The 18,316-nt window shown below is 42.4% G+C and overlaps 1 protein-coding gene across 2 annotated transcripts in view; it reads right to left on the reverse strand.

Annotated features, from left to right (window-relative positions):
- The window catches only part of LOC111658261 (kazrin-like), a 111,691-nt gene that overhangs the window by 48,690 nt on the left and 44,685 nt on the right, over nucleotides 1–18,316 (reverse strand). For both annotated transcript variants that reach the window (XM_087175244.1, XM_023410722.2), the window contains exon 4: nucleotides 17,252–17,459. In XM_087175244.1, coding sequence (XP_087031370.1) covers nucleotides 17,252–17,459 — 208 coding nt within the window. The remainder of the gene's footprint in view (nucleotides 1–17,251; nucleotides 17,460–18,316) is intronic.

Genomic DNA, 18,316 nt, shown 5'->3' on the forward strand with positions numbered 1-18,316 from the left:
CACACACACACACACACACACACACACACACACACGCACACACACACACACACACACACACACACACAGATGGGAGATTCCTGTATATGCCACTGATACACTGCTGGATTACAGTCATTCCTAAATCAGGACCTTTAACCTCCAGCTGTTTAATCAGACAGCTGTAGTACACTGTATTAGAAAGCTAATACCTGAGAGTGACACAGAGACATATGTAAGGCCTGAGACAATCTTGGGGTAATCCTTCGATATCAGCAGTATTAAAGGATTGCATCCAACCCACTTGGCACACGCACTATGGCGGCAACAATGTCTCCACTTCCTATAATACCAAGAGCATATTGGAACATGAAAATGAGCCACTTCTAGTCACAGTCTGCATTTTAACATCAACATCAGTATCTCGCACCCCTGTTGGAGAAATCAAATTACTTCAATATGCTGCCTCCCCTGATAGTACTTAACCAGCACTGAGCAAGTACAGGAATCAGATAGATCAACATAGTGTGCGCTGCAACACTGTTCACACTGTGAAACAAACTGTTTGCCTGTATGTTTACAAAGCACGTTTATGTTTTCATATTTATGTCTTTCATTATTATTATGAACTTTTTTTTCTTCTGGACACACTCCAACTTCCTCCAACTTTTTATTTTTTTTTATTTTTTTAAAGACCATTCAACTGCTTTCACCATTTACTCGTCGACTGACATTTCAGCTGTAGTCGGCTCTTTCTTTTGAACTCACATATCGGCTCCTTTCAGTGTTCACACTTCATCTGACACTTCACACCCTTTCAGGTCTCAGGTTTTCATCTACGAACCAAAAAAAAAAAACTTCTTCAGCGCACAGCTTCCACTGTTCACTACAGCTGGGTAATAGTAATAGATGAATTGATTACTCATTAGTCACATACCTAATTGATCTTTTTTAAAAATCTTTTTTCCTTCAATCTTGGTGCATGCACACCGGATGCTGAAGACAATATTACAAAAAATGACTGTATTAACCTGAGTTCAAGACTATATTCTTTTCTGGGAATAATGTTTGAAAATGCCGGACTTGTTGTGGACTAGAAATTTACTCTTTCGATCAATGACTCTTTTTGAATGGAGAGAGCGTCTCCTGCAGAAAGTGTTGTCTTATGGGATGTTAGGATAGCAAGTGTCTCCAGGTCTGTTTATACTGTGTGTTGGAATTAGTCAGCCCTGAAAGTGTTTACTTAGTCCAGTTCAGCCCAGAGGAGTTTCTGAAGGCTCGTGTAACGTGTTTTAACTGCCAGAAGAAAAAAAAAAGAGTCATAAAAAATTCAAGGTGCGCAAAAGCACAGTGGCTCCATAATTCTCAAATGGAAGAAGTGTGGAACAACAAGGATTCTTCCTAAAGCATGCTCGCCCGGCCACACTGAGCAATCAGGGGGGAAGGGCCCTGGTAAGAGAGGTGACCAAGAACTCGATGGTCACTCTGGCTGAGGTCCAGAGATCCTGTGTTATCCTGTGATATTTCAGTTTTCCCTTTTTAATGAATTTGCAAAAATTGCAAAACTTACTTTTTTCACTTTGTCATTGTGCTGCATTTAGTGCAGATTGATGAGCGAAGAAATACATGTGTTTGATTTTAGCATAAAGCCACCACATAACAAAATGTGAAAAAACTGAAAGAGTCTGAACACTTTGTGAATGCACTGTACATGACTATTCAACACACAATTAACACCAACCGCTCTCTGTACTTACACTTCAGCCAACAACCCAACCAAAGTCTTCTTTTAGTTTCTACACTTGAACTGGCACTAATTTAACTTGTAACTAGCACTAACACTTCAAGGGACACTTGTTCTTCACTCAGCATTGCACTTCTATTGACAGTTCAACTTCAGTCAGTGTGTAAACATAAACGGAAACTTCCACTTCTTTCAGCTCTTCTGCTGAAACTTCAATTTCAACTTTAACTTCTTTCATTTAAAATGTTCCAACAGTAAGTTTTTAGCAGCAAGCCCACTCAATGTTTTGCAGAAACATTTTTTTTCTTTAACATGGACAGAGTTCATAGTTCATATCCAAGACACACACACGTATTTCAAGACAAATAAGCGACATATGAGCCAACCTAGAGCTCAGTTAAGACTGGTTTCGGATTATAAGCACATTTTCTAAACAGGCAGATAGAGATCTAAACAATGCGGCTTTAGGTTTGTTGCAGCAACATGAGGAAAGACAGGAGCTGTATCTGGAGGAGAGAACCAATTAGTTCTCCTTCCATGGCTTGTCACCTGACAGTCTGCTCATCCACAGCCTGATGGAAGAGCCTCTCCAGCCTGCTCATTCAAACCAATTAAGGTCTGGAGGTGTATTACCACACACTCATTACCTGTCTCTCACAGTGCTCTGCTGCTCTTCACATCGCAGCTCATTGGTCTGTTGAAAGTCTCCGAATTTTACCCTTTCATATTATCTTGTCTGTTTCATATTGTCTGTCTTCCTGGCTTTATTAGTTGTGCTCTGTATATCTTCCTTTAACTCATTTGTCTTTCTTCTCCTCTCTGTCAGTAGTATGAAAATGTTCTCCCATCAGGAGACCTGCAGAGAATAGCATCTGTGCATGTGAGTGATTATAAATCAGTGTGGACATGTGTTACAGTTTAAGTCATAGTCGGCACAAAGACCAGAGAAATTCATGAATTCACAACAATTAGATATATGGAAATACCCTTCAGCAACAAATCAAAACAATGCCGAGACATTGAAAAAAATCTATAAATGCCCAGACACTGACAAAAGGCTTGTTTCTCAACATTTCCCCTTTCCGTTGGCACACAGAACAATAAAACAAAACACTCAGATGTTGGAGTACAAAGGGTTGAACTCCTGTCGCAGGCTCGGGTGTGTGTATGGTCTTGCTCAAGCTGTCCAAACAGTTTATCCCTGTGAGATGGATGAAATATCTGGAACAATCCAAATTCCCACATTCCCTCTTGCAAAACATGCTACGAACGATGTAACCGTAAACCCCTCAGAAATGAACTGTAATTTTCGGAGTACATTTTGACTCAGCACTGACATGGTTGGAATTCCCCCCATGACTGCAGCGGGAAACTGGGAAAAGCAAAGAAAGCGCAACAGCTTAAGGGAAAAGGAGTGTGCAACAAATAAAGAGGACCTTATGATCATTTCCGCTTCAGGGGGGGGACTCATAATCAGCGTTACATACTGCTGTAGGTTTGTTAAAGTGAAACCAGCCTTAATAATTACTGTACAGCTCTCATGCTCCAGGTACTCGCACACCTTTTCATTTATTCATAAAGGAAGCGCAGTGTGAGTAGAACCTATTTAAATCCCTACTGGGCCTGTGTTAACTTGTTGAAAGGTCAAAACACAACTAATAAAGAGAAAGTTGCATCGATTAACACGAGTTAATGGTCACTTGAGCTCAAGAGTGAAAACCAGGACCTCTAATTGAGTCCAGATGGAGAAGCCAATGAGTCTGTTCATCAAAACACAAAGCCCCGGGGACCCCTTTGATCCTGCTGATAAGGATGTTTAGATTTACATTTTTGTGTTAGTATGGCTTATTTTTATTTAATTAAATTCTAAATTGTTTCAGTTATCTTGCTCGACTATTAACATCTTACTATAGTCACTGTGGTCATGGTTGTGAGCCAGCGACAGATACGCCTCGTCTGGTTGCTTCTCCTTCAAATGGATAGATTTACACTGGGAAGGTGTGCTTTTGACAACTATCTTTTACGGCTGGTGGTGGAAAATAAAAAAGTGCATTCACTGCACTGTGCTTAAGTACAACGTATTTGACATGTATTTCCATTTTTGCTACTTTATAATTCCACTCCTCTTCGTTTTAGATCACCATAATAATTTCACAGCCACCGTTTCAGATTTTGCATACAAAGCATATGATCACATTACGGATTAAAATACCCAAATGTGTATGAGGGTTGAACTAGTTTGTTGACTAATTGCTTATTTAATCATTAAAAAATGAATCTGCAACTATGCAGATTAAAATTATCATTAGTTGCTGCCCCAAAGTGCATAAAGCTGCTAAAACCTGCCTCACCTCAGCCAACTATAACATTCAAGTCCAGCTTACATGTTAAGGCTTAAGAAATGATCCAACAATATAATACTGTAACACTGACAGGGCCATTCTGCATAGTGGGTACTTTTACTTTTATTACTTTTACTTAAGAAAAAGTCACATTAGGGCTTTTACTTAGAATGGAGTAATGGAGGAATAAGGTTTGTTTTCTTTTACTTAAGTGAATTATCTGAATACGTCTTCCATTGATGCTGCTCAAACATGAGCTTCTTAAAATGCGTCTCTGCTCAATTACTTGTGTAATTCTACATGTATGGTTCAGTGATAGGAGCTCATGTGACAGAAAAGAGCAGAAAATGAAAATCTGAGACTGTTCAAAGAACCCACGCTAATCAGTCGACAGCGTGGTGAAAGAAGTCTGACCACCACCTCTGCTGTTTTCTCTCTCTCTCTAGAACAGAAGTCATGTTTAACACACCTGTAAATTACTCCCACAGCCCTGTAAGCCTCCCCCTCTCTGCCAGCCCTCCCCCCACTGCACTAATAACGCCATAATGATGCCACTGTTAGTACAGTGCTGAGGCAGTGTGCTTTATGGACTGACCTCAAAATCAATTCAGCAGCACACAGGGTCTATTAATGGAGCTAGGTCTGAAACTCCTCCTCTCCTCTCCTATCCTCTCATGTCCTTTCCTCTTCTCTCATGTCCTCTCTTCTCCTATCCTCTCATGTCCTCTCCTCTCCTTTCATGTCATGTCCTCTCCTCACCCCTCATGTCCTTTCCTCTTCTCTCCTCTCCTGTCCTCTCCTCTCTTTTATATCCCCTTACCTCTCCTTACTTCTTCTTTTCTAGTTTTTGCATACCCAGCTCCTCTCATTCAGCCCAGACCTTTGACAAAGCAGCAGACGATCTGCAGCCCTGTGGCACACATTAACCTTATAAAGGGAAAGTAATAGAGCCTGTCTCAGCTGACACACAATAGGCATGAGAAAATGTATCATTGTGCCACAATTCCCCTTCCCACTAGACACATAGGTAAACTCCACTAAGTAAAACACACAGGTATGGTGGGGTAGCTTCTGTCGCTCCACAGGAGAAAAATGCGATGATCCAACTGTGTAATTATGCCAAATAAAATGCTTTAGCTTTTCTCTCATTAGTGCACTCTGGTGCACATAATTTGGAAATATGGAGGTTTTGCAGCAGGGATGGAACAGGGGCATACTTGGGGGTTTGGGAGCACATTCTTGGACAGAGAGAATAGCTGAGTTGCTTGCCGTGGTTAATTAGGGGAGTCTGTGGGAAGCCCCTGAGTCTGAACCCACCCCCTCTTCCAAAAAACCCACATCACTTCAAGTAATGGCGGCCATGTTGAATAGGACTCATTGTTCGGCAGCCAGAACGGAAGATTCCATCGTTTATGTCCAGTCGTCGGAGCTGTCATGCCGACTAAGACTATGAGAGGGCCAATACTAGCAGAGTGGTCGCAGTAGTAATACCAGACGAGAGAGGAGGGAATAATAGAAGGATGATAGCACTTAAAGGGGTAATCCACTCATTTTACACGTCACTGTGATTTTACTAGTCACAAGGAATACCACTCAACCTGTAAAAACTGTTGCACACTGCTCTCTTTGGCTCTGGAGCAGACGTGAAAACCATCCTAGTGACATCGCTAGGGTTATCTTGGCTTGGGCTCGGAGAGTACCAAATGCCTGCATTATAAACTGAAACAGTGAGCCCATTTTTGATTGGTACTGTGATTGGTGTTTCTAATATTTTGTCCACCCCATTCACCCACCCCGTTTATATCGATAAAGATAAGCCAAATATTAGAAAACAACACACAGGTGAATTGGCAGCTAAAAAAACAGTTTCAACAGAAATTGTACAACCCTCGTAAAGATTTGATTTATAGCACGAGTGATGTGCTATACTTTGTATTTTGTCTTGAGCAACAACAAAAAAACAACCAGCACTTTAAAACGCTGCACTTAAGTCAAACATGCATGGGGTCATTCGTAGACATTTGAGCATGGTGGTAATGTGTTTTTTCCCAAGCAAGAGTCGGCTCAACCAGTCATCTCGCTTGACCTTCAGGTCCGAACGATGTGTTGCTGAGATCTGGCAGGTGTGTGTGTGTGTGTGTGTGTGTGTGCGTGGGCTCTGTGACCTCCACTTACCGCTAACATTCTTCTCTGCCCAGACCCACACAGATGTTTATGTGTATCTTCGGAGTACCATTAAGTAATTCCATCCTGCCTCAGGTTTACTGTGTGTCAGTTATAGTTTCTTGTAATTTAATTAAACATAGCACAACTGTTGAGAAATATGCACAATGTAAGCATAGCATCTACTGAGAGAATAAACTAGATTTGACACAGGACTTTTAAACAAGACAGGGCTTCAAGATAAGGTACAAATGCAGTCACTACCTTAAGGACCTTAGACCTGCTGAGCCTCAGTGGTCCATAACACCAAACAAAGTAATTACATAAGCAGTCCGGTTAATCTCATTTCCAAAAAACTTTATCTCACATAGCCAACCTCTTTTGGGCGCCTGAGAGTGTGAGGCACCAGGGCTGTTGCTCACTTTGTCCACTGGTAATCCATCTGTTTTTTGTTTTGTTTTTAAGATACAGGCAGAAAGAGGGTGGTCTAATGAAAAGATGAAACCAAGTTGGATTATGGGTAATGTAAGATCCAGTATTTTTAGAGCTTGACATGTACTAGCAACTAAAAGTCAGGGTATCTCAGCCTCTGCTGCATCATGCAACACTAAACCATCTTTTGAAGGTTCAAACGCTGCATGAAAAATCTGTTCTTTGAACGCTGTAGATATTAGATATCACACATCATGTGAAAATATGATGTTGTGAGTGGCAAAAAAATGGCAGCTCAGCCTGGGATAAAGCAGTGGTAGCAAGGCGAGGGGATAGTTATTTATGTACAAGGCCAACCGGTTTTGTCTAAACTGTCTCTTGGCCAAGACATATGGTACAATGACGATGTGTCAGACAAAAAGCTATTTGTGAAGTCTGTGTTCACTGCGGGTGCACCGTGATGAACGACGACCGTAGCAAACGTTTTTCGCTAATACACAAAATAGAACAGAACTTTTTAATCAAAACGTCAAATTTGAAAATGAATCATCAGATGAGGAAGTGGCATTCCATTGTGATCTGTGAAGTGAATGAATGAATACAGATTAATTTGTTTTATCTTGATATTCATGAAAACTGAAATAATGTTGATACAACTGATGAGTCGAACTCAGCAGCTGCCTGCTGGGAATATTAACACATCTTTCTATATTCTTGGTTCACCCTCTTCATCACAATGGGAACCAGATACTGTAAAGCTCAAAAGAATTGCTAAACAGAGTGGAAAGTGCTGATTGTATAATTTCTATTTTCAATACAATTTGCATAATTCTGGATCAAGTGGCCCATGGCAGTTTCATTGAGTAGCCTATGCATAGATATATAGTCAATTTGATATCACATTTTCTGTGGCTGAACAAGATGAGCAGGTTTATTTTCAGTGTGTTTGCTTTTACCGAAGATACAGATGCACCCTAATTTTAAAAAGGAACAAAGAGCGTAATTAATCTGTGCATTTCGGAGATTAGCACGTGGTAGGTAATCAGATCCCTTTATGTGGAAAATTGAGATTCAAAATAAATGCTTTTTAGAAAAAGAAAGCAATCTCCTTGGCCATTGATCTGACGGCGCGCTGGCTGTGAGTAACTAAGAGAGGCTTGGAGATAAAGATACATCTTTGAATTGGCTCTTTTTAAAATAGGAAAAGCACAAACATGCTTCAAACAATACACATACGCTTTGGGAAACATGGGTCTTGTCAACTGGGTTATTGGTGGAGGACATCTGGTTTGAGGAAAGATTTAGCCAGACATTCATCGCAAACAATAAACACATTTACAGGAATGCATACACACAGCCTTCTCAACAGAGGCACGGTGTGTTTGTGTGTGTGTATATGCCTGAGCACGCAGGGTACAGTAATTGGTGACCTGATAAATATTTGTGTAGAACCTCCTCAGTAGGAGAAAACAGAGAGGCATGCTCTCAACAGTAATGCCTTCAGGCTGCACACCAAAAATAATCCAGGGATGGAGGGAGCCCACTTACATGTTTGATGTCAACAATTAGGTGGGCCTGGGGAGCTGATGATGATGCGTCAACAGAAACATCAAGATGTAGTGTTGTGTTGTTTTGTTTTAACTTGTTAAGGGTTTTTCCCTAAAAGGGAACATAACAGAATATATTACATTTATTTGTGCCGAAAAAGAAATGAAATTAAAACAATAAAGAAGAGTCGGGATGAAAAAAAAAAAAAGTGATTGTGATGACATTACTGATTTTGCTTGAAAAGTGCTTCACAGCAAGTAGCTTTACTCCAGACACAACCAGATAAAGTTCAGTCAGATCCTTTTGTTAGGATGTAATCTCATTTGTGAAATCCATGTTTTGCCTGATGATGAATTCAATCATTCAATTGATTCATTTTTAGAGTAATTGGAAACAACCTGAGCGCTCTGTGGAATGCCAATAGAAAGTAAACAACAAGGTGTGTTTTGAAGTGTGAACCATCTGTTGTAGTCTGGGAGAAGCAGTGTGGAGATACAATATGGGAAATCAATCACGACTACTATATGCAGGCATACTGCATACTCTGACAATGGCAGCAATAAAAATAATTTATGATTGATTAATCAATTCAAAATATAAAAAGTAAAATATATCTACCATAATTTCCCAAAGCCCAAATGACATCTTCAAATTGCTGTTCGGAGTGACCAATTAAATTCAAGGATACAAAACAGCAAAAGAAAGTAGAAAATTCTCACATTTAAGAGGCCACAAACTAGCGAATGCTTATGCTTGACAAACCATGTATTTGATTATTTAAATAGTGTTAGTTGTAACACAAAATGAAATGTTAGAAAAATGTTTCCCTGAGCCCAAGTTCACATATTGAAAATGCTTCTGTCCATTCAACAGTTCAAAAACCAAATATCTTTATTTAACATCAATGTCATAATCTGACAAAACCAGTAAATTTTACATTTACGCTACTTAAACGCCAAATCATTCCTCAGCAGAGCGGTCTGCGCCGAAAGCTAGTTACCAGCTAAGTTACAAGCCAGTAGTAGGGAGCACCCGAATGGCGGGAAGGAGATAACACTAGAAACAGTTTTTAAAAAATTAGAAAAAGCCTTTTATTTTTCAGTTGGTTAATTGACAAATTGTTTGATCTCTGTTTGAGCAAGTAGCGCTTCGGTACTAATTGTGCAGGGCACTATGTGACATGGCAGGCACATAAGTTGACATCTTGACTTAACACTCTGTAGAGGAATGTAATGTAAAAGTAACTCTTGGGTTATATGAAAGTTTGAACTTAAATCCTGTAGTTTACCCGTCAGGATGTCCCTTAATTTGCCGTTTATGGCTTGTCTGGGGGTTTTAAAGCGCAGAGTATTGTCCCAATGTTCAGGATGTCTTCAGCTCATCAGTCTTGTAAGAGGCCTGCACGAACCAGATGATTCAGAGAAGTGTTCTGCTTATCCTCTCCTACGCTGGAATGTCACGCTCTACGTCCTCTGGATACACGGGGGGTGTTCTGCACTTCCTCAAAACTCATTTTCCTCCATGCCCAGTCCATTCTCTTCTGGGAATGAATTTAAACTGCAGCCAAGGCAACAATATGTACCAGCAGCAATAAAGAAAGTCTCCGCTGCTGAAGCAATGAGGCATCTTAATAGGATGAGCTGAGACTGTTGTGAAGGCAACCAGGCTTCCTCTCCCTCGCTGTCTGTCTCCTCCTCTCTCTCTCTGAGAGTTGTTGTTTGAAGTTTGAACTCAACAGGGATTTGGATGATTTAAGGTGAAAACAAAGGGTTTTATGTGTAGAGTGGAGGCTACACGGAGATGGAGGAGTTGGGTTCTTAAAGTCAGATTGTTATCTGTACCTCCCGCTGCGAAGCGGGCACCACAACACCCAGGCAAGTGGCCTTAAAACACCCCACTTGGGGGAAGTATACTAAACACTCTGTAAGAGCTCTTTTTTGTCTCAGTGCAGATGTACAGAGAATCCTTCACACTCATGAGTCCACTGGGTGTCGTTAATGGAGACATATCCTCCACCACATGAGAGTCTGCTGCCTCTGTCAGGCTTTCACACAGACACCTGTACTACCACCAGACCTCAACACAGCTCCATCCCAGCTCTCTGTGTCCTGTACTACCTGAGTCAGAGTCAACCAAATCCCCTGATATTCAGCTGCTTGTTGCAAGTGTACCGGCGTACTCGATGAAATATCCAGTGGGTCCATAAAACACAATCAAGAAGCAATAATTCACTCAGTCTGTAACATGAATTCTCTACTCTTGACATATGGTGGTGATAAGTACATGATACCCACTGAAGGTATGCAGACCTCTTATGCCGTCACGTGCTACAGTCCCATTTCCTTTTCTGGGGCAAAAACCATTAGTACTTTGCTGCATGCGAAGTTATGATGAGGGGCCATGTGAAGGAAATGGGGGAGAAAAGTATCCTAAGAGGATAACGGTACAATAACGGTGAGGAATATCCTCATTTGTCAGTTCCTCTCTTTACTCCCCAGCCATTAACAGCCAGTCTTATAATGTGCTTTTAACCCGAGTCATGACCTACACACAGGGAATCCATATTAAATATCGTCTCCATCTAAAATCATCTGGGAAACAAAGACTGTCATGAGCCACTGGGAAGGAAATAGTCAAATGAGCACTTCAGCTTTCATGAATCAAATTAGCATAGGGAGACATATCAGTCGCGCTGATAGGAATAATATCATCTCAGAGGCAGGGTGTCGAACCGGAAAGCAATTCAATGCTTAGTGTCACGGTTAAAGTACTCCTCAGTTCTCCTTGAATTGGCTTTCACTGACTTGCTCTGTGAAGTTTCATTCAGATAAAGCTCGCCTGGAAAATTTAAGTGCAGAGGAATGTCTGTTGGAGATGTACCCTGTCTTAGAGTTGGCATCCTTCTTGCTTTGCTGGTTCTGCTCCACTGCCTGTCTGGCTGATTTTTTCGCGGGCTCATTCTCTCCAAGGTGGCAGTTTACATCAGGTGCTGCATGGTGAGGGCGCCGCGGCCATCTGCCACCCAAACCGAAGGAATGCCATGACCAGCTGGTGCGCGGGGCAGCACTTCTGTCACCTCTGTCACCTCTGCCAATAGACCTAACACACACTGGGGTTAGCTGTCATCTGTCAACTCTGACCCTTTATGAATGCTACGACATGACATCTGTAGCGCGCCACAATGCCCTCCTGGTGAACCACATACTTGGAAAGAATTCAGAGCTTTTGAAACAATACAGGCCAGCTTCTTCTGCCCCTGTATGGGCATGAAAGTGAGTATGTGCCGCCGAGCTGTCCTCGCTGCACCCTAAGGCAGCCAAATTCAGGAGTGGAAACTCTGTCGCGAGTCAAAGTCCACGGGGCTTCTGCTCCCACTGACAGCCTGCGCAGCGCTGTCAGTTCATTACTGGGACTTGCATTCCATTACAAAGCAAAACTAATAACGACAGAGTCATTATTTATTTAAGGTCATTACCAACCACTGGAGAGCAAAGGCTGCCAATGTACCAGTAAGTACTTCTAAGCCCTCAGCTATTAAGAACAGATACACTCAACTGAAATTGAAAAAATACTGACGACAAAATAAATTAAAGACTTAATGAAAAAGGAGCTTAACTATGAGGTAAATAAACACTGCCTTAAAGATGGGTCATATTACTTAATTTATTGCTTACACTGTATGGAACTGTAATATCCCTTTTGATTGATTTCAACTTGCTTTGTTGTGGCAGTTTGCTTTGATTGGCATATGTTGCCATTTTTTTTTTTAACTATCCTTGACATATTAATGTAATTATACACTCAATATAATGACTACATAATCAGTATTAGTCTATATTTAATTTCCGCCGTGTTCCAAGAAAGGAATGTGATAAAAATGTCATAAATTCCCAATTTAAAAAGTGAGCTGTAAGCCATTAGTTTACCATCATTTAAGAGGAAAATGAGGTCTTTAGCTCTAACTATCACATCACTGTCTCGGTCTTTGAGATGTCTGCCGCTTCTCCCAACCGTAGAACGAATCCTCCCACCCACCACTGCTGGTATTTTCATCTGGCACTGGAGCCCCAGGAGTCCCCACTGTGCCATGATTAGTTCTTTTACTGGAGGAAGTCAGTGAGGAAGAGGAAGAGAGAGGGAGAAATGTTAAGGGAGTACAGCGCTGCCTCTCTCTAGCTATTGTTTGGACACAGTTCCTCTCACGCTGCATTGACCACAGACAGGGCGTGGCTGAGGGAGGCCAGGCAGGGAATATTAGGAAGGGCGGGTGGAGGGGGTGAGGTATTCGGATGGTGGTGGATACAGGGGGAAGGTTAGAGTGCATTGCATACTTTCTCTGCATGTGAACAGCGAATAGGAAGGCGGGTGGTCCCTGGAGAGTGTTACAGAGAGAGAAAGAGAAAGCGCTGAAGTGGGTGGGATTTTGCCCCTGTAGTTTGGCGCTCTGTTCTCAGCCCTGCTCATGTGCACGATGAAGTAATGAGAGACCCGGGGCCTCTGACAAACTCAGGCCAGATGGGGAGAGGATTCTTCCCACAATTACTCTGCAGCAAAGAGACTTAGAGCCAGTGCAGCTTCTCCTCTACGGAGAAAGGATAATCACTGCGTCTTTTAAGAGAATACTTAATCAACAGTGTTTTACAGCAAGCTGTACAGTTTGGAGGATGTCTTCAAAGGTTTCAGCTGCGTTACCTTCCTCTATCCCTGAATATGGGTATCCTATCCTGCCATGATTCAACAGTTGCTATAATAGAGTTATGAAATTGGAAGCCGCTGATTCTGAAAGTTTTTTTTCCTATTTATTTTAAAATTCCCATTTGAAGGTTTACTTTTAAGAATATTTTCAGTGTTCCACATCATCTTGTACAGACATAAAAGAGGGGGAAAAAAACAGGAGCGCATCTTTGCTTAGTAAGAAAAAGGTAAATGTGCCTTTGTAAAAAGTCACGCTCACCAAACAATGGTGCTCTATGGAGTCAAGGTCCATGAGTACTGCAAACAAGAAGGAAAAGGCACTTTGAGTTCTGGGCATAATGAAAAGCCTTTAATATTGCAGGAGTTACACCAACTCTTGATACAACAGAAACACTGTAGACTCTGCTAGATAATCTGAAAATACTGTAGTATGGCTGTGTAAATTTGCTCCTCAGAAATCATGTTTTTTCTGTGATGTTGTGTTAATACTAGACAAACAATGAGCCTCTGACACTGGCTGCACGTGGAAGGATATAGATGCCTTTTCATGATTCAGAACACTTTGTCACTGCAACCAAACGCTCAGCTCGAGTTGCCAAATTCATCAAAAACTGACCCAAAATCCAAAACTGAACTGCTTCAAACTGCTGAATGTTTCATCACGTTTCTGAAAAGCGTAATGATCGGCCTCCGCTTGGCTTTTGGCTCTACACACAACAGAGTTTTCAGTTCTGTTAAGCTCTCCTTGAGAGTTCCAGTTGACCTCTGTTACATAGTTTTATGTTTTGTACCTTTGATTTTCTGACAATGAACAACATCTGACATTCAAACACAGTTGCTCATTTTTTGTACTGATGATTCAGCTGGATGAGATTCTTACCGATTCAAGCCTTGGAAGTGCATCAACTGCAAGTCACAGAGTATTATCTACAGAAAATGACATTTACATCCATAACCCTGGACATGTGAAATAACTCCTCCCGATTTGCGTTGCTATGGGTCTAACCTTGAGCCCCTTATTTTACCTTGACAGTGACGGACAATAATGCTCTCGGACAGTTGAAAAATAAGAGAATTCATACTTATATCACTGCTTCACCCTTTGTGTGAAGCACATTGTTGCCCTCCTTTAAAGCAGCCCAGAGTCATCCATACTCCCCGTGCTGTATGAGTCACTAACAGCTGCCTTACAGTTGTGTTTTAGAAAGTTTTATGGATTAGTATTGGCAGACTCCCATGAGTCCGTGATGAGCACTTTCTCACCAGCCGACTGCAGTGCACTGATCTACCAAGAGTGTAAATAATGTAATATCCCATAAGGTTAGCGCACATCGATTTTAGAGGACAAAATATTTTCCTTCTGTTCCCTGAGACAAATTGAGTGCAAGGTAGATATGTGTTTTTTTTTTTTCCCTCACAAGTCAGACGGACATTAGGTACGGCAGCACTGGAGGTGATTGGTGGTGAAACATCAGCATCGTTTAGGAATGTTAAACGTGGCCTTGACATCAATGTGATGGATTAAGAGAAAGGGCCAATAATGAAAGGGTGTCATCACTCGGCGATGAATACATTACTGTCAATGGCCTGAATAAAAGGAGGCAGGTTGATTGTAACAGTCAAGCAAAGACCTTTCCATTGACTGTACTATACTATAAAATGAAGACATACAAAAACACTCTTTTGTAAATAGAGATATGCTTGGAGAAAAATGAATAAAAAGCAAATCGTAGTGACGTTCATCCTGATGTAGTGACTAGAAATCTTGGGTGATTTAATCTCTTGTCCCTCGTGATTAGTTCAGTAAGAACAGACTCCAAGGCCAACAGCTACAGCATTCTCTAGTGCCATGTTTATAGCCTTATTGGACATCTGTCAGAGATGTTATTGACGCGCCGCAAGGAGGGGAAACATAGCAAAAAATTTGTGACATTTTGGCTCAGTGTAATGTATTTACAGGAAGACAGGTCATGCATATTAAAAAACCTTGTCTGTGCGGCTGCTTTGATCCTGCACAGGGCAGAGCCAACAAATGGACTAACAAACAGCCTGGCCTGGAGAGGGATACACACCTAAAGAACATTTAATCTCCCTAAGCCTGTGGACGCTGGCTCATCACACACCAAACTGCCTAACCGGAGAGATCTCCCAGACGAATCATCTTAAACTCAAAATCTTAAGAAAACATCCTTAAAGCTAAGAGGTTCTCGGGCTCATCCCTCTTTAAGCAGGGGAGGTGAGCATTAATTTGTCAGTTTCAAGTAAAGGAGGGAGGTGCGGGATGGAATGTGTGGCTGTGTTTGGCTTGATCTGTCACCTGACTGCTGGCCTGGCCTCTGGGAACAGGAAGTATGACATCACTGCCCTGACATTCAGGAATGTGAGGCCGCCTGTTCACACTGCAGAAACTGAGAAAGAGAGCAAGGAGGATAGACACAACATAACATATCCCTACCCTAGCACTAACACTAACACCAGCATAACCCACTGTAGCCAAGTTATTCCATCTCTGAAGACTAAGGGCCATGTTCAGACCAACTTAAGCCCTGTGTGGAAAATAATGCCACTTCACTGATGCATTTTTGTCCAAGTTATCCAGCAAATAACTTGAACCTGGCTCAAGTTTCAATGGTCAAACTTAAACCAGCAAAGGCTGAGACATCCTGACTTTTAGTCCCTTGTATGCTTCAAGCTCCAAAATCACTGCAGGCAAAGTTTCCCATGATGCAACTTTATAGCATCTTTTCATTAAACCCTCCCTTCCTGGTAAACTCCCACATCTTTCTAATGCCACACCACCAAGATTGTTAAACAGGCTTCCTGAATTTATCATCTCCAAGCCCAAACTGAGACAACCCTGCTGACATCACTGTGGCACCATGTGTAAAATTAGTGGGGCACCCCTTTAACTGCATCTTGTCAAGACACAGAGTTAATAATTCCTGATGATGAGCACAACCTACACTCTGAAAGATTGCAAAATACATACGGTAACCATTATGCACATTAGAAACGAGTGCATCATCGCTCTTAAGCCACATTTCACACAGATCAGCCGTCAGCCTTGAGCGCCAGCAGCAGATAAGAGGAATCACCTGCTGCTGAACTTCATAAGCCCAACACGGGGAGCCATTTAATGGAGGCTGACAGCGAACTGCTTGGTAGGGTATGATCTCAAAAACCCACAGGCTTCTGAACGTATCCAAGTCAAATGCAGGACACAGACACCCCGAGGCAAAAGACCCTGCAACTTGAGGTCCTTTTCTTCTTCTGTGGCCTTTTCAGAATTTCAGCATGTCGAACTTGCTGTCCACGCATGCTATGAAAAGTTTAATCTGTCACGTCATCCTGTATTCTGTTGGAAGCTTTCAATATGTCAGGACTAATTAGCTGCTCAATAAATGGATGTGATTACTAACTGTGGGTTTTGCTGTTCAGTTACAGCAAAACATGACAGGGCAACAGGCAAAAAAGAACCCCCCCCCCCCAGCTCTTGTTCCAATCAAACTAAATAAAACTGATCATTAATGAATCCAAGATGTCAGCTATTCTAAAAGTAGCTTACCAGAATGTGTCGTAAGAAGGTTTAATCAGGCACAGGCCGTCGTCTTACACAAACTGAAGCAATCATAAAATAGGCGTAAAGATGAAAAGTACAAACAAGCATCATTAGTCATGCAACATCTAAATATAAAACAATACCTTTTTCGTGGTCTCTAAGTTATCACTTATAGCAGAAAGCATGGCATGAGGCCAGATCAAATTATTTTTGCGTCAATGAAGTCAGAATGAGCAGTCGCTTGAAAACATCAGTTTAAAGCATTTACAGGTTAAAAGCATCACATCCAGCTAAGTAACGGTGTCATGGTGTCGCCAGCTCCTATCTCAGATGTTGGCATACAGTTCCTGGGCCTACAGCGCAGTTTAAGACTCCTTGCCAGACTCGGGGAGAAAGCCGAGAAGGAGCCAGAGCTGGATGGAGTGCAGCCCCAGAGGAGCCCAACTGCTGCCTGGGAAACCAAACCCGGACAGGCTCTGGCCCACGCTCTCTAACCCCAACCCCTCCCATGTAATAACAAAACTCAGTCTGTCTCTTGTTCTTTTTCCTTTCAGTGTGCTGCCTTTTCCACTGTCCTTCTGGTGTGGAGTTTAGGGGAAAAATAAGTCAGTGGTGGAATGGGAGGGATGATTTTAGGCTGCCCTCTGCACATTCCCCAGATATTTCCCACTGTTGATTTCAAAACAGTCACACATGTTCATGTTCTCACTCTCAAACACACACACACACACACACACACACACACAGAGCAAGGCAAGGGATCGAGCACACACATGCTGTGACACTCACCCCGGTAGTGGAGGCTGTCATCGTGGTGGTTGTGCTGGTGGTGGTTCTCCAAGGCAGGGGGGCTGCTGGCACCCAGCTCTGCCAGTCTGCGGCTGGTAGCAGAGAGCTCGGAGCGGAGATTGGTCACTTCCTGACTGGCGGACTGGATGGCCCCATCAATCCTCTGTGCCAGCTGTTTGTTGTCTTCCATCATTTTAAGGATTTTCCCCTGAGGACCAAATCCACACAGAGCAGCATGGTGTCAAGTGGAGCATTAGAGGGGGTGAAGCTAAGACCCTCTTATCCCCCTCTGCTCCTCCTTCTCCTCCACCTGTGCTTCTTCTCTCACAGTTTACTTCGCACATATACAAAAGAAAAAAGAAAAAAAAAGAAAGATAAAAAGCCAAAACGCCGGTCCCTCTCCTGGTTTCCGCTCAGCAGCACAAAGATGATGTCTACCTGTTACTGCGTAAAGAATAACATCTGTGTGACCAAGCACTACACAGTCAGGGAAAGCATGTGTGCCTGTGTGTGGAGGGCAAAGGAGAAAAGAAATGAGCACTTAAAAAAGAGAGAGGAAGAGTGAAAGCAAAGAGAGCGGAGAGAGAGAGAGAAAAAAGACGGAGGAGAAAAAGAGATGCAGCCCAGCAGGCGGAGGGGAAAGTGAGTGCTCCCGCCAAGGAGAATGTGCTGTGAGCAGCTGCTCTCAGAGAGGACCCAGCACACACTGAGATGACATGCAGCCTTTTAAATGGACTGTACCATGTGCTGGAGGACCAGGGGAGAGGTGGGGGGGACGCAGATGGACTGAGCTGCTCTCGACCAACTCTCTAACTACAGTTGTGTATCCCACACCCTATGGAGTCTGTAATGAGTTAGCAATCAGATCTGTAATAGGGGAAAAGTACAGATTGTTTCTTTCTACTTCATCCTCTCTCCATGTCCCTGCACTAAGAGCTTGGCAGCAGTATTAAACCCTTTGACGAGCACTTGTCAAACCCTCTATATCTTTTCACTCCAACTCCCACTCTCCCTTCCTCCCTCTCGCTCGCTCACACACCCGCTGTCTTTTTGTCTCTCCCACCC

Source organism: Seriola lalandi, unplaced genomic scaffold (genome assembly GCF_002814215.2).
Source record: "Seriola lalandi dorsalis isolate HSWRI2012SDOR001 ecotype SW California unplaced genomic scaffold, Sedor1 jcf7180002054431, whole genome shotgun sequence".
Lineage (NCBI taxonomy): Eukaryota > Metazoa > Chordata > Actinopteri > Carangiformes > Carangidae > Seriola > Seriola lalandi.